Raw genomic sequence first — 23,685 nt, 5'->3', positions numbered from 1 at the left:
CTTTTCAACTATTTCATTCTTCCTTTAAATCTAAGGCAGTTAAGTGAGAAAATAATCTCTGTAAATCTCTGAAAAAAAAAAATATAAGAAAGGATGTTTCACTTTTAATTAAAACAGTTTTTCAAATTACAAAGTTTTTTCCCCAGGCCAGCACGCCTCTCTTTCTGGAAAAAAATCACCGGGAGGTATTGGACTCCTTGGGGCCTATTTACTAAGCCTCAAATTTTTCTTATTCAGTTTTTAAGGGGGAAAAAAACTTGATTTTTTTTCAAAACTGAAAATACTCCAGCTAAAACCTGTTGAAGTCATGATGAAGTCAATGACAGATGTCCCCTTTTATAATTGGAAGATGTTTTTTGCCTTTGTCATGTTTGAGGGTTTCGGCCTGTTTGACAATGATTTTTGATGGAGTTTTTCGGCGACAATTCAAAGAAGTTGCACGGTTCAAACTGTCGCGCAATTTTCTTGAGACTTTTCCTGCACATGCAGTTTTTAGTAAACGAAGCCAAATCATGGTTGCGAGTTAGGTTGAATATTTATTTTTAATATAATGAGAAAAATTTCAGTTTTACTAAATATACCCCCCTAATTCTGTTTTTTACCTTGTTTCTCTCTGCCCCCTCAGGACTCTTGACTGTGTATGCCATCCGCTCTTTTTCTTACACCTATCTATACGGGTTCTGTCTTTCTCTTTTTACAGTTTAATCACTGGCTCAATCTATCTGTAATCTATCTGTATTTGTAGCAAATATTTGCCATTGTTTTTGGTTTTTTTAACCTCCCCTTCTTTTCTGGAGCATCAGCTCTACTCTAATAACTTGTGCTTTATTGTCAGCATTTTTTTTTATTAATCCATGGTAGAAGACCTGGTAGAATAATGGATAGTTATGGTCAGAATAGATATAAAATGTTGGTTCCTTGAGCACATTATTGCTACTCCTTAAATGTGCTAATTACTCATCATTAAAAAGTAAATAAAAACCTACGGCTCTTATACAAGATGGAGATTTTTCATGTGTTAGTTGATTTGCTTTCCTTTGACAAATATTTGGATGTACCCGATGTCCACCTGACTCCTCTGTTTTTGATGAAGAAGATCTAGAAAACTATATGGTTGTCTGGCCAGAGCGGCAGCAATGATCAAGGTTAGTTGTGGATTGAGAGATTCATTTTAGTTACTATCAACTAAATGTAGAGTTAGAGCAGTGGTTCCCAACCAGTAGCTCGCGAGCAACATGTTGCTCTCCAACCCCTTGGATGTTGCTCTCAGGGTCCTCAAAGCAGGAGCTTATTTTTGAATTTCAAGCTTGAAAGCAAGTTTTAATTGCATAAAAACTAAGTATAGTGCCAAGTAGAGCCCCTTGTTGGCTGCCTGTCAACATAGGGGCTACCAAATAGCCAATCACAGCCCTTATTTGGCACCCCAAGGGACTTTTTCATGTTTGTGTTGCTCCCCAACTCTTTTTACATTTGAATGTGGCTCACAGGTAAAAAAGGTTGGGGACCACTGAGTTAGAGGGAAATAAATATCTGTATATATATTCATGCCTTTATTTAGACAATGCCCAGAGAAGCAGTCATTTTCAAAAGATTACTGAAATCTTTGCGTAAAATGAAGTGAAATATTTTGATGGCATTATTTTGGTTAAAAAAGCTAACAGAAACAAGTCCCATGGTTTAATGTTGGATTTGGAAAATCCCTAGACTTGAGATATTGTCATGTTATCTGGAACTGTATTAAATTGAAGTATCCTTCCTTCTGCACACAGCTGAGTCCTTTATGCACTTTTATTGTACTTCTCACATACGTCTTTTCAACTATTTCATTCTTCCTTTAAATCTAAATAGTAATAAAAAAAAGGAATCATCTTTTTCAAAAATCTCGTCTAGAAAAAAAAATAAAACAAAAATTGCAAACAGTTATAGCTTTGGTTTTAGTACCGCAACAGCAGCTAACAGCAGAACCGCTGGTTGGTTGCCATAGCTACCAAATGACGATGTGGAATTTCTATCAGTGAACCATCGTTAAAGAAAAAAAAACCTGTTACTGTGTCTGACAATAAAGCTTAATTATTTGATAGAATAAAGGCAGAGAAGAAAAAAAAAAAACTTCAGAAATTTGCTGGATCGGCTGACTCAAATTGTTATATTTATTGTTATACAAAATGGGCGATAATAAATGAGAGCCTGCTTGGTTAAGCTGAACACTATCAGATTCACCTATAAGAAATATTTAAAATAATATATTTGTGGCAAAAGTTAGATAACAAACCTATATATATAAATATGTATTTATATATAGGTAACATATATAACTGACGAAATTAACCAATTATTATTATTAACACATTTTTTTCAAGTGCGAACATACTTTTTCTGCAGCGTTATCAAACAAATGGGTTTATACAAAGAACATACAGAATTGTTTGATAAGTGATGTGTTTGTATATTCATGAGTCAAAGAGTTTCCTACTTTATGACATAGTTGGGAGAAAGAAATAGTATTTGCCCACTTCAAAATCAGGGTTCATCCCCATTGAAGGCAACTGTTAACTACTGAGGACTACTCAATATGACTGGCAGCAATCTAAACTAATCCATAGTGCTGACATATACAGGTATGGGATCAGTTATCCAGAATCCCATTATCCAGAAAGCTCTGAATTATGGGAAAGCCATCTCTTATAGACTCCATTTTGATTAAAATTTCAAAATAATTTATTTTTTCTCTCTAATAATAAAACAGTACCTTGTAATATACGATTGATCCTTGTTGAGGACAAAACAATCCTATTAGGTTTATTTCATGTTTAAATTAAATTGTAGCAGACTTAAGGTATGGAGATCCAAATGACAGACCCCTTATCTGGAAAACCCCAGGTCCCAAATATTCTGGGTTACAGATGCCATACCTGTACATTCTTTCTTAACTGGTTTAAAAGCTGTCCTGCAAAAATGTGTTTATGCCTAACTATCTATACTCTATATAGCTATATAATTAAGTAATATTAAAAATGACATTGTAAATGTGGCACAATCATTGGAATACATGATAATTAAGAATTTCATATGTGCAGCGTTGATTTGCTTTTCGTGTTCTTCTTTTAATGTTATTATTGCCTGAATTACTTTCTGTCTGCTCTAATCTGAACTTTCTTTCTGCATTCTTTTCCATAGTCCACAATGCTGCCTTTTTTACCCACCCTTTCCTTCCACACCATGTAAATGTTATGATGTTAGAGGAAAGGAGGGTTATTTATGTTTCTGTGGAAAATTCTGCAACAGCCTATCCAAAAAAAGTTTTGGAATTAAATATACCACAAATATTCTGGGTGAATGATTCATCTTTGATATAATCCCAAAACCTAACAAGATTCTACAATAAATAATGTATAATACCAGATAGACAGATTACGCCAGATTACCTGTAGCAGTAGTAGTAATAGTAGTAGCAGTAGTAGCATCCGGTTGTGCAAAACTGTCAGCATCTGTAAAAAAAAAAAGTATATTTAACTAATACCAAATGAACTCAAGCAAGGTATAGCTGTAATTGTTTAAACCATTGGATTGGAGTGCCCACATACACACCAATTTTAATTTATAATTTATGATAGTTTTTTAAATTTCCCATTCGCTAATACCCATTGCTCTGGTCTCAATAACAAAAAGTTACCCAAATAAAGAGGAGGAGGGTGAGGAACGGCAGTGAGCCTAGGGGTGCCCGCTATGTAAATTCAGCCCTGGGTGCCTATCCTATTTGGAAGTTTCTGTGGTCTGCTCTGGAATTAGCATAAAAACCCTACTATTTCTGTCTTTTTGGGCAAAATTACAAAGAATCTGAACTTTTCTGGAAAACGCCCCCAAAAATTAAGCAATTCAAAAAAAAAAATCAGAAAAATGTGTATGATTCAGATTTTTGCTAAATTTTATTGAGTTTTTCCCTGACTCGATTGAATCGTACTTTTTTAATAATACATAAGGTCAAATCTAATGTGGTCTGATTTTTTGTTAAAAAAATACTTTTGATAAATAGTTTGACCTTCCCCATAGGCTAACATTGGTGCTCGGTAGGTTTTAGGTGGCGAAGTAGGTGGTCGAAGTTTTTTTTAAAGAGACACTACTTCGACTATCGAATGGTCGAATAGTCGAACGATTTTTAGTTCGAATCGTTCGATTCAAAGTCGAAGTCGTAGTCGAAGGTCGAAGTAGCCAATTCGATGGCTCGAAGGTCGAAGGAGCCAAAAAAAAACTTCGAAATTTTTTCCTTCTAATCCTTCACTCGAGCTAAATGTAAATGTAAAAGTAAATGTGCCCCTACATATCTAAAATATTATTTAAACACATTTATTTTACAGCGCTGCAGAATATGTTAGGGCTCTAAAAAAATGTGTTTATAAAATATTTTATATTTTATATATTTAGGGGCAGATTTATCAAGGGTTGAATTTTGAAGTTAAAAATACTTTGAAATTCGACCATCAAATTAAAATACTTCGAATATTGAATTTGAAATTATTTTCATCGAATTTGGCTATTCTGCGGTTAAAGTAAAATCAAATGATCGAACGATTAAATCCTTCGAATCGAACGACTTCAAAAACTTAGAAAAATGCTGTAGAAGGTCCCCATAGGCTAACATAGCACTTCGGCAGGTTTAATTTGGCGAACTATTAGGGGCAGATTTACTAAGGGTCGAATATCGAGGGTTAATTAACCCTCGATATTCGACTAGGAACTAAAATCGTTCGACTTCGACTATCGAAGTCGAACGATTTAGCGATAATCCTACGATCGAACGATCGAAGGATTATTCGTTCGATCGAACGATTAAATCCTTCGAATCGAACGTTTCGAAGGATTTTAATACAACGATCGAAGGAATATCCTTCGATCAAAAAAACGCTGGCAAGCCTATGGGGACCTTCCCCATAGGCTAACATTGACTTCGGTAGCTTTTAGCTGCCGAAGTAGAGGGTCGAAGTTTTTTTTAAAGAGACATTACTTCGATTATCGAATAGTCGAATAGACGAATGATTTTTACTTCTAATCGGAGTCTAAGTAAATTCGAAGTCGTAGTATCCTATTCGATGGTTAAAGTATTCAAAAAATTACTTCGAATTTCGATTTTTTTTACTTAGAAAATTCCCTCGAATTCACTTCAACCCTTGATAAATCTGCCCCTTAATGTTTTATTTTTATATTATTCTTCTTTTGAAATACATGGTTTATTTCTGTATTCCCTTTAACTTTTTTCTATTCTAAATAACCCAATCAGGGGGAAAAGAACTTAGGGCCTTATTTATCAAAATCCAAACTTTTCTGAGTATTTTTTTAACAAAAAGTCAGACAATTAGATTCAATCTTATTTATTATTAAAAAAAGCACAATTTAATCGGGTCAGGGAAAAACTCAATAAGATCGAGCAAAAATCTGAATCATACACATTTTTCTGATTTTTTTTTTTGAATTGCTCAATTTTTTGGGCTTTTTCCAGAAAAGTCCAGAAAAGTTCTTTGGAATTTTGCCCAAAAAGCCAGAAATAGTTGGATTTTCATGCTAATTCCAGAAACTTCCAAATAGGATAGGCACCCAGGGCTGAATTTACATAGTGGGCACCCCTAGGCCCACTGCCGTTTGTCACCCTCCTCCCCTTTATTTGGGCATATTTTTGGCATTGGGACCAGAGCAATGGGTATTGGAGAACGGGAAATTAAAAAAACATATCTCCTGCGCATCCCCAGTGTTTCTGAACCAATGTGGGTGTGGTTGAGCAGCATGCCGCTTCCCCCTAAAATCTGGCCGCCCTAGGCCCGGGCTTTGGTGGCTTTTCCACAAATCCGAGCCTGTAGGCAACTCTCCCATTGATTGGTCTGAGATTTTCGGCTTTTTACAGCATTTGGCTTTAATAAATCCCGCTAAACATTCTAATTGTTATAGTAAAAACATGAACCCCTATATATCTACTACAAATGCTTATAAAATATATAAAAATTATAGGGATCATTTTCAATGAAGACAGTGTGCAAAGAGCAACAAATTGCCCCAATTTTTTTTTTTTTTTTTTTTGCTTCAACATTCATCCAGCAAATATTTTATAAGACAATAGAAACATTTCATTTTCATTCTACGGTCTCTTTAAAACCTCCTAGTTTATTATTCTGTTTACATAACGTTATCCTGTTTCAGGAAGTACATATTTATATGCCTTTGAGACAAGGCAGTTATGACGGCAATGCTTGCTTTCTGTCCATGAATCTTGTGCCTCCATTACATTTTACTGCTTCTTTTCAAAACCATAACCGTGACGAACTTCAGGAGAATTATATTTCTAAACATAAGAAATGTTCCTTTTAATGATAAGTTTGACCAAAAAATTGAAGCATACAATTTACGGTATACACTACTCTGTTAGGGGTGTTAGTGTATACAGTGCCTTGCATAAGTATTTATCCCCTTGGGTTTTTTTTTCTATTTTGTTACAACATGGTATTAAAATGGATTTAATTGGAAATGTTGTCACTTATCTACACAAAATAGTATTTATATGGAAAGTACATATATCATAAAAGGTTTCACAAAAAAGTTGCATGACATCACATAATTAATTGAAGTTCACCTCTGATTAAAATTAGGGAATGTAATGAATGTTTTAAATGGTATAAAAATGAAAGTAAGAATGAAAAGTCATGATTTGATATGTAATATTGTTCATTTATTCATTACAAGGTTGACAGTTATAGCTCTCTCTCTCTCTCTCTCTCTCTCTCTCTCTCTCTCTCTCTCTCATAGAGAAAGGCAGAGTATGGCACACACTGGCAGAGTATGGCACACAGACAGAGTATGGCACACAAACAGAGTTTGGCACACCCAAGAAGAATAGGGCAGAGTATGGCACACCTAGGGAGCATGGGGTGGGCATTGGCGGGCATTGTTTAAACAATGCAGATGCCAGTTAATCTCTGTAGTGATACCTATTAAAGTTTACACAAGGTAAGCAAATATAGCAGTCAGACTTTCATCTGGAGGGCCACACAGGGGGGGGCAGTTTGACAGCCCTGCCCTAAACCATGATACTGAACAATCTTTGTTTTCAGATCTTTTGAACGCTGCTTTGAGGATCCCATGCATGCAACTTGCCATTGGCCACCTTAAATACCTTTTCTCGTGATTGGACACACCTGCCTATGACATGCAAGGCTTAATGAGCTAATCCAACCAATTGGTGTTGCCAGTAATCAGTATTGAGCAGTTACATGCATTTAAATTAGCAAAATTACAAGGGTACCCACATTTTTGTACAGTCAAATACTGAATACTGCTTCACTAAAAATCATTGTTCAGAAAACACCCCAGTACTCAGATGACCTCCGCCATTCGATCATTTCGCAGAGTGCTAAACCAATTCAATATAAAGTCCAAAAATAAAAGGAAGCACTCATGGCATAAAGGTTGTTAGAAGTCCTTTACTGAATCATATAAACATCAATGTTTATATGATTCAGTAAAGGACTTCTAACAACCTTTATGCCGTGAGTGCTTCCTTTTATTTTTGGACTATATATATATATACCAATGCACATTGAATCGACAGCATAAAATAAGTCTACATATCCATGGCAATATGTAAAAAATCAAAATAACTGACTTTTTTTATGAATGTGTTTGTCTCTTTTCTTGCCTCTAGAAATGATATTAGGAAGTAAGAAAAGAGCGTTTGATCTGAAATTGTGCGTTACCATAAAGAGCCAATAGTGGTTCATATGTACTGTAATTACAACTTTTCTCATAGGGTTACACATCACATGTATCTGCATTTTCATCTAGCAACCTTTGTGGTAAGTATATTTACACTTATAGATGTGTTTTGAATGATGCCTTTTTTTTAACATAAAATCTATATAAAAGAGTTATACATACCATGTTGTCTAAAAGTGTTGATTCAGTGTTCAGTGATATATGTTATATAACATGACAAATACAAGAAAACTTTTGTGTTATGTAGCTAGTGGATTGTTTTTCATGGGATCAGCCTGATGCCACCTAGGGAAACTGTATGATTAAAAACTCAGCCAGGGCCATTTATTGATGGATGACTATGTTACAGTTTAACAAATTACTGGTTCTTTGTACTTGATCACATTAACCTATAATGCATTTACATTTCTCCCTCACTAATGTTCACAAAAAAAAACGCAGTGTAAAGAGAAGCACATTTTTAATTTTTAGATCACAAAGAAAGATAGGGCTTATATAGGTATGGGATCTATTATGCAGAAAAACATTATTCAGAAAGCTCCAAATTATGGAAAGGCCATCTCCCATAGGCTCCATTTTATCCAAATATTCTGAATCTTTAATAATAATTTTTTTTTTTTCTATTATAATAAAACAGTACATTGTTCTTGATCCAAACTAAAATATAATGAATACTTATTGGAAGCAAAACCAGCCTTTTGGTTTTATATAATGTTTACATGATTTTCTAGCAGACATAAGGTATGAAGATCCAAATTACAATAAGACCTGTTATCGGGAAAACCCCAGGTCCCAGAGCATTCTGTATAACAGGTTACATACCAGTATATAGGGTATTTGCGTAGGAGGAGTTTGGGTTGCTCAAGGTCTAAAGGTCTATAGATAGAGCCCCAGGAGGTGGTTGGGGCATAGTGGGTCACTGGATTCTAGATTAACCAATAACCCAACAATTTCATGTTGCAGTAATAGTCACAGGAATGTTAATCTACATTGGCAGATGTACCATAATTTTAGCTTTATGTGCTTTGTAAGTTTAGCAAGTGAGGGGCATGATTCAAGCAAATAGACTTTTCACTTGTGAGTTAAAACGCACCTGTTTTGGGTGTTGGATCATCTGATGTTGAACTACTTTTGGGATTTGTAGTATCTGACTCTGAAAATCAATAAAATAAATATATATATTATATACAGTATACACAGCCTTCAAACCTCTAGATATTGAAAGTCAAGGTTTTGGTGAGACAACACATGCATAAACCCTCTGCTGCTTTTTTTAAATAGGAAGTTGTGGTCCCATGCAGAAATCTGCAGTACATGCACCCATAGTTCACTCATTGTAATTGCTCATCTGAAATATGTAGATGTTTTGGCAAAACCATTTGGCACCAATAAGTTCCCTCTGTTTTCAAAGGTATGATGAACTGAAATAGGGGTCTCCAAAACATCGTATCAATATCACATTTGGGAAGTGGCCCAGGTGCACCGCCCTGAGCCCTCAGCACGGGGAGCGGACAAAATGGAAATTTTCAATGGAGCAGGCACTCAGAATAAAGGCAATGTTCCAACAGGTTGTTAAAACAAAGTAGAAAAGATTTGTGTCCACAGCCTTACGCGTTTCGTGTTATAAACACTTAGGGGGTTATTTATCAAAGTCTGAATTTATCTCAATATTTCCTGCTACAAACTCCGATCAAATCCGTTTGGGTTTTTTACACTTATTTATTAAATTTTCCTGAAAATTTGCTTTGCGGGAAAAAAAAATCAGAATTCACAATTTTTTCGAATTTTTCATCCGATTTTCATGATTTTTCGGATTTTTCACCCGAAAACTCTGAAAAACTTCAGGGTATTGCATAAAACCCAGTGTACATCAAAAAATCAGTGGGACTTCTCCCATTGACTTATATGCAACCTCGACAGGCCTGAGATGCTGGATTTTCTGATTTGGACTTTTCCATCCTCTGGGTTTAATAAATTCTGAAAAATTCTGAAATCCGGTTTTATAAAAAAAAAATCACAAATTTTTTCAGATTTTTGCATTCGGTAAATAACCCCCTTAGTGTTTATAACACAAAATGCGTAAGGCTGTAGACACAATAAACCTTTTCTACTTTGTTTGAACAACTTGTTGGAAGAATGCCTTTATTCTGAGTGCCTGCTCCATTGCAATTTTCCCTCTGTTTTCAAACAGACTAATTTTTGTCACTAGATTTTCCTGTAATATCTGAAATATTTCTATTTATGCATTGGCTTGCTTTTCTGTGTATCTCAGTTGCAGATATGATGGTTAAAGGTATGTGTGTGTATGTGCTTATATTTTCTCTTAGAACATTTTGATGACTATGTCTCTTTAAAAATAAGTAGTTTCTGTTTATATAACGCTATCCTGTGTCACGAAGTATTTCAGAGTTAGCTTTTTGGTATCCTTCTAATCAATTCAATAGAAGAAAAACCTGCTGCTGCTGCTGCTGCTGCTGCTGAAGAAAGTCTTAAGGCTTGATGACTTTAAAGACAATGGAGAAAAATATACTTATATCAGTAACAAGATTATATGTGGATGTATTCCTTTAGTCCTACACAGCGACAAGATGAATGGACTAATGGAGGTCTTTTTCATTCTGGGGGGTCTATGCTTTCCCCCCACTGATCTTAGTGTGGTCGTGTCATACAATATAGGCACATAAAAAAATAACACATTAAAAAAACTTTTGTGACTGTTTTTGGATTAGCCCTAAAGTGTCCTGACGCCACTTCCTTCCTGAAAGGTGTTACCAACAGCCAATGATTGATTGTAGTGTTTTCCTACATGTCTGCTGTCAATGCATTCTAGGAAGTTGAGAGCTTTAGAACAAGTTGTCTACCAGGAGATGAACACTCAGGGGAAGGATGCAAGTGATATGGTGTAGGAAGCTTCAATAGTAGTAGGGAAGAGACTCTAATTATATTTGATATATAGTTGCTATAACTAATTAATTACCCATTCTTTGGGCTGGATCACATCACCCTATAATGCATTCAGAAACCAAATAATTGTGCCTTTCCACCTCATTAATGTTGGTTGTGGGCTCTTAAGCCAGTCTGCTGTGTTGGCATTTTCAGGCCTATTAACTGACATTTCCAGGTTTGCCACAATCGCAGGCAATGGTTTGTTGAGGAACATGATCCAAGGCAAGACTTTATTCAATTGAGAGTAATTATAGAACGTACCTTGTTTGGGTGTCAAAACAGTAGGAGTATTGATGGGATCTGTAGTATCTGATTCTGGGGAATTAAAAATAAAAAACAGCTAAAGAATAATCATATTTGTTCAACACAAACACGGAAATCTTTTATATAACAACAAAAAAACATCATAATAAACCCTTGTCCAGTTTAATATGGGCATTCAGTGATTTGCATAGTGTGGTACTAAAATAACGCACAAATTAGAATGATTAGGAAATTTCTGTTCTTCCGGCTGACTACATTTGTGTGATTCAAAGGCAATATTTATATTCTTTAATAAATTAAAGTCATAGTTTTGGTGAGATAGCTCTTGTATATATACCCCTTTTTAGCTTCATTTAAATGGAAACATCCTCTCATATAAACTTGAAACCACAGATATTACAGATTTTTTTAATATTATCCTCTACCAATTTTCCCAGAGTCTAACATTCCACTAGTTTCAGACTCAGTAAGGCATATGATGGGTTATCAGGAGCTGTAAAATAGCGAAAGAACATACAGGAATAGCAGAAGTGCCAGTTGCAGTTTCATGCAAATATCTGCTCTACATTCAGCTGCATTCAGGCCACTGTTCTTTGTACACTTCCTCGTATATCTGCCGGTCTGTTTTACTGTCCAACCCTTACCATCTGTCTGCCGTGTTCTTCAGTTCTTTTTCTTTTAGAATCATCTTCTATGTCTTTTGACTACTGGGGCAACTAGAAGTTGTCAAACCTCACAGAAATATATTTGGACTTTCAATGGATCAGTTATGTAGGTTGAGGTCCAGTTAAGCCTCAAGAAATATCATCATATTAGGATATGCAGTATTTCATACCAAATATTCTGCATCATACACAGTCCACTGATTTTAATTGCTCATCTTATTTATCCCCAGTGCAGATCGATATCATTGGATAGTTAGTGCAGCACCAACTATATCATTATGGCCCTTTTTCATTAGATTACCCCTTTAATATCTGAATAGTTATTACTAGTTATAACTTGTGTGGCTTCTATTTCTAACTCAGCTGCAGCTATGATTGTAGTTCCTCTGTCTGTTTATATAATGCTATCCTGTGTCAGGAAATTCAAACTACTTTGGAGTTAGGTTTTTGGTATTCTTCTTACCAATTCAGTAGCAGGAGAAATCTTGTTATAACAGCAATGAGATTATATTGCACTGTGCTTATAGTGCTCTACACCCTGGGGGGGTTATTCCTTCTCCCCACTGGTATGTGGTGGTGTCATTGAAGGAGTACAAAAGCTTGTCCAACACACACTTAGGGGCACATTTACTTAGCTTGAGTGAAGGAATAAAATAAAAAATACTTTGAATTTTGAAGTATTTTTTTGGCTTCTTCGACCATCGAATTGGCTACTTCGACCTTCGACTTCGAAACGAACGATTCGAACTAAAAATCGTTCGACCATTCGATATTCGAAGTACTGTCTCTTTAAAAAAAGCTTCGACCACCTTCTTCGCCACCTAAAACCTACCAAGGTACAATGTTAGCCTATGGGGAAGGTCCCCATAGGCTTTCTAAGTATTTTTTTTATCGAAGGAAAATCGTTCGATTGATGAATTAAAATCCTTCGAATTGTTCGATTCCAAGGATTTAATCGTTCGATTCGAAGGATTTAATCGTTTGCTCAAAAGATTTTTCCTACGATCGTTCGAACTAACGAATTGCGGTAAATCCTTTGACTTCAATATTCGAAGTCAAAGGATTTTACTTTGACGGTCGAATATCGAGGGTTAATTAACCCTCGATATTCAACCCTAAGTTAATGTGCCCCTTAGACTTTTTCCTACTACCGGTATATTAAAAAAAAATGGTTTTAATGCCTGTTAATTTGTTAATATTGTAATTAGTGTTGGTGGGTTTTTTCTACCTTTGGGGAAAAAACAAAAGTAGCAAAAACAAAATTGACACTTTTCTTCTTAAAAGTAGAATTAAAATATGACTAAAAGCTCCTAAATTACTTTTTTCCACTTCTTTATCTATTAAAAAGGATATGTTATGTGTGTCTTTAAGTGGAACGGCTAAAAGTGGGCTTTGTGCTAGACATGTTAATGCCCAGTGTCTCATTTGTACCTTGGTATTGTGCCCCCTTACGCCTGTGTGAATGACGCCATAATGCTCAGTGATCCTTCCTACAGATGGTTATAAAGGCATATGAAGAGCTTATAAGCCAAAAGCCAGTTGGCATAGTGGTAGGGAAAAAAACCTATGTAATTTATTTACATTATTCACATAATAAAAATCAGTTGGTTTTGTAGTATATTTGTCACAGAGTAACTACAGCTGACCTCTTCAGTTTATGACGCTCTAAGAGACATGCTGTTGCGCTCGTGTTCAGGGTCTCAGTAAATGACCCCCATGTCTCTATTATCCTGTAAATCATTTTCCATTATGCATGTAAGGGCGCAGTTGTCGGTGTATAGTTATGTGCGTTTATGGTAAAAAAAAGTGTAATCTTAGTATTATGAATTGTACCACAACAGATGAAATATTAAAGGGGTGGTTCACCTTTAAGTTAATTTTCAATATGTCACAGCATTAATAATTCAAAGCAACTTTTCGATTGGCCTTTATTATTTCTTTTTTATAGTTTTTGAATCGCTTCCAGCTTTCTAATGGAGGTCACTGGCTGCATCCTTAAACAAATGCTCTGTAAGGCTTCGCATGGGGGCCTTATTTAGCAAAATGAACATTTTAGTCAAAGAATTTTTAAATTAGAAATTTCTGACCAAACTAGAATCCACAATTTAATAGGATTGGGGATAAACTCGATAAAATCAACCTGAACTGTGTGTTTTTTTCCGGATCGCTTGATTTTTTTCGGGCTTTTTCCCGAAAAGCCAGAATTTTTTCTGATTTTTGCCCAAAAAGTCCGAAATAGTCAGATTTTTGGGCTAATTCAGCGCAGAGCACAGAAACTTCCAAATAGTATAGGGACCTCTCCCATTGACTATAACCTCGGCAGGTCTAAGATGCCTGATTTTCAAATTCTGACTTTTTCCATCCGGGGGGAGGGGGATAATAAATCTTAAACATTTTGAGGTTTTTAAAGGTTCCATTAAAATTTGGATTTCATGGTAAAAAAAAAAACTCAAATTTTTCAACATTCGGACATTAATCATTAACCCCCTTATTGTTATTGCTACTTTTTATTACTCATCTTTCTATTCAGGCCTCTCCTATTCATATACCAGTCTCATATTCAAATAAATACATGGTTTTTTATGGTTTGACAATAAAAAACACAATTAATAGGATATTTCAAAATGGCACAGAAATACAAAGGAAAAAACAAAAACAAAATGTGCTCACTTTTATGCATTCAGCAGACAAACGTGGTTAAAAACTATAAAGAAAATAAGGGTCATTTAAAAAAAAAAACGGACTGAAGTAGCAGAGTCATCTAGCATGGAAGGAAGGGTGCACAGTGCAAAAACATGGTGGGCAGCACCTTAAAGTGCCTTACCCCACCAAATGAATATACTACTCCCAAACATATGCAGCGTTGTATTGATGGGGGTGGCTGCAGGTCTCCGCTTTCAAAAACATAACATCTTTAGCTATCAAAGCATCATATTGCACAAAAACATATCAAATAATATGCAGACTTCCAGCTCCACTGTATGTCTTGAATTAGAAGCTTGCAAAATGGGGGGGGGGGCATCCCAGTGTCAAATTAAACTGTACCTGTTATTATTATAAATAATATGAAATAGTATGGGCTGCTATCATTATACATACCTTTAAAAATCATACAAATTTACAATCATACAAAAAAATATGTTCAAAACGTATTCTTCATGAAGAGTGAATTTAAAGGACAAGCAAAGTGAAAATCACTGGGAGGAGGCTAGATGTTAGATGTCAGGAAACATCTCATCAGATTTTACATTACAACATGGAGGATCAGATTTGTAGCATACAATGTGTATATTATTACACTAACAAGTAAAGTATTATGAATATGCACGCAATAATCCATGATTTTTTAAAGAAAATGAGAAATGTAGTTTAAAAAACAAGTTATATGTCCATTTGTCCTTGCTGTAGCCTTCACGTATTTGATTGCAACAGCCAATTAGCATGAATATACACAGCATTCGGTTGTTATAGGCTACTGCTTATGGGCAAACGTAATGTGTTTTATTACATTTAGGGATTAGTGTTTGTAATTAGATACACTATATTTAGCTTCTGCACACTGCTGAACTATTACTGCATGCTGAGTAGATATCAAATTTATCATGAAATAGACAACAGACGAGACACACTGTTACCTTCATAAATGAATCCTCAGAATTTCTCTGATTCTGTTGAGGTTTAGAAAATACCCCAACCCCTGCCTACAAAAATACATTGTAACACAGTGATTATTGTGATGTTTCTTTATGAGAACCATGTTATATCCTACAGCGGTCGGTTCTATAATTTCACAACTGGGGGATGCGGGTTGCATATTCCCAGTGCATATAATTAAAAAACCGGACAAATTACGTCCTTGTACTTTTTTTCCCTCTAATGCTGAAGGCCCAGGGCAATTGCCTTCCATGCCCAGGCTAAAAATGCCCCTTTCCTAGAGTTACTGTTTTCCTACTAACAATCGCCGCTGATGGGCATTCTGTGATAAAGCTAATATGGTGTTTCAGAGCAGCCTGCAGAGTAGCACAATGACAGCCTCTCCTAACACAGAGTATAAATGTTGTGATACCAATCATAATAAGATAATAAATCATTTTCTTGCTCTTCCAAGTCTCTTTTGTGAAGATCTGTTAAGCAGATGTTAATTCTGTCCCTTTATTTCACTATCCAGTGTACTTTAGTAGAGAATGTTCATGTTGATAGAGCTATCCAACATATTTAATTGGCTACTGCACTCTTGAAAGAGCAAAATAAATGGACAGGGCTCAACAAATGTCCCTGTGACCAGCACCCTTTCTTTTCAAGGAGCACTGGGTCCAGATATTGCTGGTCTTGGTCAGGAGTTGAGGGCTTGGTATTGCTAGGAGGTTCCACCTAAATTTTATGGAATGTTTTTTTTTACCGTGAGAGCTGTGAAGATATGGAATTCTCTCCCCGAATCGTTGTACTGGCTGATACATTAGATAGCTTTAAGAAGGGGTTGGATGGCTTTTTAGCAAGTGAGGGAATACAGGGTTATGGAAGGTAGCTCATAGTACAAGTTGATCCAGGGACTAGTTTGATTGCCATTTTGGAGTCAGGTAGGAATTTTTCCCCTCTGAGGCAAATTGGAGAGGCTTCAGATGGGGTTTTCCCTTCCTCTGGATCAACTGACAGTAGGCAGGTTATTTATGGACTTAAAAGGATGAACCAATGGTCATATGTCTTTTTTCAACTTAACTTACTATGCTACTATGCTGCATGGAAACGTTGAAAAGTTTTACTGTCTTGGTGCCCAAGGCCTAGAATTCCCAGGACCCCTACAGCAGCCCCAGATCACCCCCCCTTTGAAATGGTTAAAAAAGACATAGAAAACACATTGAAAAATTGTATAGTTACCCAGAACAAGGTTAAACAGCACTAGAAACAGGACTGCAGCTGCTGGGGACTTCATGGTTCTCTGTGGCTTCCCTTCGCATTGTCTTGGTTCCTTATTCCAAGCAGTTTGGAACTTAATTATCATCTGGAAAAGGTGTGTACTGGCACTGCCTCTCTTTGCTTATTTTAGGACTGATAAAGAACTGGAGGAAACACTAAATCCCCGCTGGGATTTCAGGACAAGGGGGGAATGTATTGTTTAAATTCTTCACAGGAACTTGTTTTCAGTTGACAGGCTAATATGTTTTCAAGAATAAAAGTTAGGCTTTGATTTAACCATGTGTGTGCTGCAACATGGATATACTATAAATGGTTACATTAAATTATTTTAAATGTTAAAGTATATATATATATATATATATATATATATATATATATATATATATATATATATATATATATATATATATATATATATATATATATATATATATATTGCATAGCTATATATGTACGGTATATGTACATATGTATATACAAACACATATCAACCAATAATAACACCAAAAGTTTAAATACAGCAAGCAAAAAATTGCTTTAACACCCCCTTGTGTCAGAACCATAAAATGCTGTGTAATTAACAGAAGCACTTGAAACAGAAGAACAGCTAGGCAATTGCTAAATTCTGGCATTTCAGTCTAAATTCTGGATGTGCAGAAACACTCAAAGATTGTGATTGATCACATTCAAGATGGAGGTTACATTCCAATGAAAAAATCCAAATTAATAAAAACTAGATCTAAAATAAAGCTAATTTGTAGCTGGTGTATTTTCTTGGATGTTATGCTTATTCAAAAAATCATCTATGCCCTCTCGAAGGCATTAATAGAATCTACCATCACATAATCACCCGGCAGGGCATTCCCCAACCTCACTGCCCTCATCATGAAAAACTACCTTTGCTGCTTTGAATGAAAATCCCATTGCTCTAATCTAACCTAAAGGGGGGCTTCTGGTTCTTTTTTATAGGAAAAATGTCACCCAGTATATGTTTTCATTTGCCAGTCTGCTGCCCAGTTCTGTTTTGTACAATTTAGTATCATCAGTAAAAATAGAAACAGTACTTTCAATGCCCACCTCCAGGTCAAAAAAGCAAGACAGACCCCATGCACTGGTCCAATTATAAAATGTTCCATTTACTACCACCACTATTTGTAATCTATCTTTCAGCCAGTTCTCTATCCAAGTACAAATACTACTGTATGTTTCAGGCCGGCAGTATTCCTTAATTTAACCATTACCTTTCTATATTATACTGTATCAAATTCTTTAGCAAAGTCTAAGTAGATCACATCCACTGCCACCCAGAGTCTAGGTTCCTGCTTACCTCCTTATAGAAGGCAATTACATTTGTCTGGAAAAATCGAGACAAATGTAATGTTTTTTTGTTCATTGTTCATGTTCATTAAAAAACTTTACGACCTTCCAGTAACAGGTGTACACAAACTATTCAACAAGTTATCTATGTGCTGCCTGTACCAGAGCACAGTTAGAACTTTTAGAATAATGAGACAATATATATTAAAGATTCAAGATATTTTGTTTGTTTTGTTTTGTCATTTGTGTACATTCTTATTTAGTTCCACATTTTGGACTATTATTTGTAGATCAGTGACTAAAATTCCAATGTAATTCAAGGTTGTAACCTTAGAAATATGGAAACACCAGCACAGGTTAAATACTTATGCAAGGTGCTATATTAGGAACAAATGCATAAACATAGAAGTGTAGAGAACTTAAACATTCAAACTTCACTGGCAGCATTTATATGTGCATACTTCTTTTATACATTTGAAATTTTATCTGAATTTGGTACCATTTGTCCGTGGAATCCACTAATACAAATCTATTGGTTTCCACCAAACCTGCTGCTAGTTCCTACTTTAAAAATTTGTAGAAAAGATTTTTAACTTTACTTTCTTTAGTTGATAATACAGTAGTTGATTTTTTGAATAACAGATGGTATGGGTCTTAAATCCATATTGTTCAAATATTATTATTCAATATTATTCTGTAGTTAGGGCTCCAATATATACTGTAGCACTTTACAGAGATTATACATTATTCACATTACTTCCTGCCTTAGTAGAGCTTATAATATAAGAGCCCATATCCCCTACAAACACCATGACTATGGTCAGTTTTATCAGGAGCCATTTAACCTCAAAGCTAGGACCCCAACTACAAGAAAATGCTATCTTGCCCATACAGGTCAAGGGTATCCCAGTATTCTAAGATTGCCCTAAATTTCGAGAACTTAAGCATCTGTATATTAACCATGGTGTAGCAATGACACATTCTATGACTGATGGACACAGCAGGGATGATAGACAGTTTGGGACATTTAGTTTTATTAACCATAAAGAGTTAGATTAGTTTTCAACCACCTTTCCACAAAACAACAATAAATACTAGACCCATTTGTAGATAAACTTGATTCCCAGAATACAGGAAATAGTTTTTAAAAAAATTATAGCATAATAGAATAGTTTCAAGAGGAACATAAATATAACTTTAATCAATAGTTTAATGCGCCTTCAGCCAGTTCTTTGCATTCTAATTAAAGTCTTTATTCTTTAATATTTCTCATTGGTCTTACTTTTAATTATTATGATGATGATTATTATGAACCATCTCATAACTACAAATAATTTTCTTATTAGATGAGTATTTTATATTTGATTCTGAAGTATTTTGTAAATATTTTATGTTTATTGAAACATACTGATACAATACCACAGTTATTATGAGTACACTGTGTTATATTTTTAGCACAAGTAGGCTTTAAGAAATGACATAATGTGTGGGCTGAATTAAATTACAGAACAACCTTGGAGACTTATAAATGAGACCTACTTTTTCCCCAAGCAAAGTTGCCAATACAATTGTACAATGCAATATTTTAAGTTATGAATTTTAAAAGGGTTAAGTGTGTATTTATTTAGTGAATATACTTGCAGGTCTGAGGTTAATATGCTTATTATAAATTTTCTGCAGCAATTATACCGGCATGTCTCGGATATGTTTTGGTAAAATGGGTGTGTTGTTTGGAATTGTTTACGTGTAAAGTGCGTGTAAGATCTAGGGTTGCCAACATTTCTTGGCAAAAATACCAGCCTTATGTTTTATTCTACCTCCCAATTAAAAACATTGGCATCAAGCATTAACTTTATTGGCCAGGGAGGCGTTATTTTTGCACCCAGAGAGGGGAAAAATATAGATCACCAAAGAGCCAGAACTGAACCAACAGCTTCTGGATAGTTGTTATCCTTTAGCCCATTGCTCTAGCACTGAGCCATGAAGGAATAACCACCAGTTCAGACAGGGTAACAGTTCCTCGCTTCTCAAGAAATGAATCCAAGACAGCCTTGCATTCCACTGTGTTGCCTGTTCAAATAACTGGTTCTTTCTTTGGAAGTGGGTACTAGTTGTTTCACCACTGACCCTAATTGTGTGATTGACAATCTTGTAACCACATGATATCAGCACTGGTGCCCACTAAAATGTATATTGATAGAGTCACTAGTTCTAGAGCAGGGAACCTTTAGAACCTGTGAGCAACATTCAGAAGTAAAGAAGTTGGAGAGCAACACTAGCATGAAAAATGTTCCTGGGGTGCCAAATTACATCTGTGATTGGACATTTAGTAGCCCCTATGTGGATTGTCAACCTACATTGAGGCTCTGTTTGGCAGCTGGTTTTTATGCAACCAAAACTTGCCTCCAAGCCAGGAATTCAAAAATAAGCACCTGCTTTGAGGCCACTGGGAGCAATATCCAAGGGGTTGGAGAGCAACATGTTGCTCACAAGCTACTGGTTGGGGATCACTGTTCTAGAGTTTCGTACCACCAAGAATTCTTCTGGGTTCCAGTAACCTTAGCATGGTCATGTGAGAAACAGCTGTGCTGTGTCTGTATTTAATAGAGATATACTTGGTAAAGGATAGACAAATCAGTTCCTTTATTTTCAATTGCTTCTTCATAAGTTGCCTCTAACCGTGTGTGTGTGTTTTCTCCCTCCTTGTTTGTGGTGAAACTACAGACCATGTGCATCTTTTTGCCCTTTACGTTTTCTACAAAATAGATCCATATTTCATTAATTGGTCAGTCTTTTAATTATGTGTTTTCTTAACGCAGCAAATCTACTTTGGGTTCTTTTTGTAGGATGTCAAGACTTTTATGTTTTTTTCTTGATTAATGAGCTTTTGTTGCTGTTGCTAGTAACTAGAGGCATCCTGCACTGAGTAACTGTCCACTCTATTCAAGGAATTGAAGCACAGGGCCACATCAACTTAACAAAAAGCCCATTTGATGAATATGAAGAAATTACATCTCTACTATCACAGTAATATTATCAAGGCCTGTGTTTAATACACTGTAAGGTCATTTAAAAGCACCTACCATCCACCCAATGTTCAGAACCTACTTAGACAGTTATTATTTGCAATTAATATTTGGAGAAAAATCAGGTTCTCCCAATTTCTAGCAGCAACAATACTAATTAGAATGCATGAAACGCTATCAAAAGGATTTTGTATGAGAAAACTGAGTTATAACTTGCCTGGAATACATGCTGTCTATTAAGAGATTACAGCAACTGTGTCATTGATTTGCTTTCTTTACAATGTAAAACAATAAAAGAAAAAGAAGCAGTGAGTTGGATTCCTCCAGGCTCTGAAAGAGCCAAGAACAAACAGAATTACACCTGACTCCGCAGGCACAGGGCTGATTAGAAGTGTTGTGACCAGAGGAAGGTGACAGTTTGTGTATAATGGTCTGTCATATTTCTACATATTGGTGTCCAATCTTAAAGTCTCTGTAGGCCTCATTCTGTCCCTGCTCCTTAAATATTCTTTTTTTAGTTATATGTGTCTATCCTTCTTTTAACAGGCAGACATGTTGGTTTATTGATATCAAACCATTTGATGTAGTAGCCAGAGCAATGATAGCTCAGCTGAGATTCAGGAACAAAATCAACAATTCAAGAATAGGATGGCATTCAGTGTGATAAGAATCTATACAAATGAATTACCCTTTGTTCGGCTTTAGCAATCAGCAATGTGATAATATCACTGTATGGAGCTTATTCTGTCATGATTTTTATGATGTCATTTTTATTTCTAAATTACACTGTTTACACTGCAAATAATTCACTCTACAATATAAAGTTTCATTCCTGAACCAGCAACTGTATTTTATTTAGTTGTAATAATGGTGTGTATGCAGCCATCTCAGGTTATTTTGCCTGGTCCTGTGCTTTCAATTCATACTGGTCTCAGGTAATAGCAGCCCTAGCAAACACCCTTGACTTCCCACAGGTGCTATCGCCTATGGTGTGTATACTGGGGATAGTAGACCAATTAGTACATAAGTCCATGCAAGAGGGAGATTTAGGGCATTACTGTATTATGCAAAGAAAAATATAATTATTCCCATGGTGGGAATCTGGCCCTGGCACTCAACCTAGATAGGATATGGCGAGGGAACGAGGAAAACCTGTTGCTAATAGCTGAATGGTACGATGCAAGGAAAAACAATCCAGTGACACATGTTTGTAACATAAATGTTTATTGTCTTGTCAATGTTTGCTGTTTTAAAAAAAAAAAAAATAATACCTTTTTTAAAAAAAACGTAACTAAAGAAGTAGGGAGAAATATTTTACATTATGTTTTGGGCTTCTGTACCAGCCCGAGGCAACCACATCCCTTTAGCAGGGAAGATATGTACCTGCAAAGATGCCCCAGTAGCTCCCCATCTTCTTTCCTGCTGATTCACTGCACATGCTCTGTGCTGCTGTCACTTACTGAGCTTAGGGTCCCACTCACTATATACAGTACACATAGAATATAAATGTGTAGGGACCCATAGGAACAGTGGCCCCTATGGCTTCATTCCTTACCTCTGCATACTCAGTTCACTGGCCTTTAGGTTGATTTTCTGCCTCTCTGTAACATAGTGCTAAGCAGGGGGAGGTCCTTCCTCTTTGGCCTGCAGCATATGATCTGGGTGGATGTTCCATTGAGCCTGGAGTCAACAAGGAGGGTTAGGCCCTAAAGGGACAACAACTTTAGAGAAGTCGAGAAAAAGGGACCCCGTGAAAGAGGTTAGCTAGTGTGCAGGATAGCCACTGTTATAGCATTCGGAGGAGTGAGTCAGTGAGCATTAGTTAGCAAGAGCAGCATTTCAGATCCAACAAGGTGGATAGAAGGGTGTCCTTGCCTGTAGTGAAGGGACCACAGTACTGACAAGAGAATTAGGTTATTGTTGTATCCCCGTTCCCTGTCTACTGTAGGAATCCGGACTATATGAGGTACTGACAACCTTGAAGGTGTTTACTTCAACTCCCCCTGCTATTCCTTCAGTAGTGCCATGCTGTCCGTATCCGCTATACCTGTGATTGTGCCTGGCATTATTCTGAACGACTTCATGTATTTCTAACCCTGTGTCGCTTTATATTGAATAAAGCCATGAATTATTTTGCTTGCAAAGAAATTTATAATGATTATATTGTAAAGTATGTGTATATTGCAAAGTTGCTTAGAATAATGTTTACTTTTATTGGGCAATTTTTTATATTGGGGTTGACTTGCCCTAATTCAATTTGCTACACCAAAATATGTGACTCAAGTCCTAAATCTGTAAATGGGCCCACATCCCCTGAACACGATTCATAATGGCTGCCGGAAGTGATTCTACCAGAAAATAAAGTCCGTTATCAAGTAATGCGCTGCCATAATGATGATGGCCCTAATATTTCCAGTGCACAAACGCTGCGCACGTGACTTGGAAGTCTTCTATTTGATCCTATAACATTACTGCGCCCCTCTCACATTACTGATCTTTTGTATGAAATTATTTAAAGTCATTTCAAGCCAGTGGAACCAAGTCACGTCTGACTCATTTCTCTAATTATACCATTTTTTTTTACATCCACACTAAATCCCAGACAAAGAAGGAAAATGTCCTAGGCTTTTGCTTTAAGCAGAAAAAAAAAAGAATCAAAACAAGGATTTCCATGCTACTAGGTTGCATTGAAACTGGTTCATTTTATTTTTAAAGCTTTGATCATTCATCTAAAAATATGATCCAGATTAATTATTTGTTTCCAGTAATCTGAATGTGATATGTTGGCCATGTTTTGG

The 23,685-nt window shown here is 35.8% G+C and overlaps 1 protein-coding gene across 2 annotated transcripts in view; it reads right to left on the bottom strand.

The window, feature by feature from the left end:
• LOC121399314 (cell wall protein IFF6-like) overlaps window positions 1-16,641 on the bottom strand; it is a 55,063-nt gene extending 38,422 nt beyond the window's left edge. For both annotated transcript variants that reach the window (XM_041579673.1, XM_041579674.1), the window contains exons 1-4: window positions 16,506-16,641; window positions 10,963-11,016; window positions 8,849-8,908; window positions 3,426-3,488 (exon numbers count right to left, since the gene is read on the bottom strand). In XM_041579673.1, coding sequence (XP_041435607.1) covers window positions 3,426-3,488; window positions 8,849-8,908; window positions 10,963-11,016; window positions 16,506-16,629 — 301 coding nt within the window. In that variant the 5' untranslated portion in view covers window positions 16,630-16,641. The remainder of the gene's footprint in view (window positions 1-3,425; window positions 3,489-8,848; window positions 8,909-10,962; window positions 11,017-16,505) is intronic.
• Window positions 16,642-23,685: the final 7,044 nt, after the last annotated feature.

Source organism: Xenopus laevis, chromosome 1S, assembly GCF_017654675.1.
Source record: "Xenopus laevis strain J_2021 chromosome 1S, Xenopus_laevis_v10.1, whole genome shotgun sequence".
NCBI classification, from domain to species: domain Eukaryota; kingdom Metazoa; phylum Chordata; class Amphibia; order Anura; family Pipidae; genus Xenopus; species Xenopus laevis.
Note: the sequence above shows the minus strand (reverse complement) of the source record. Positions and strands in the feature narration are given on the sequence as shown.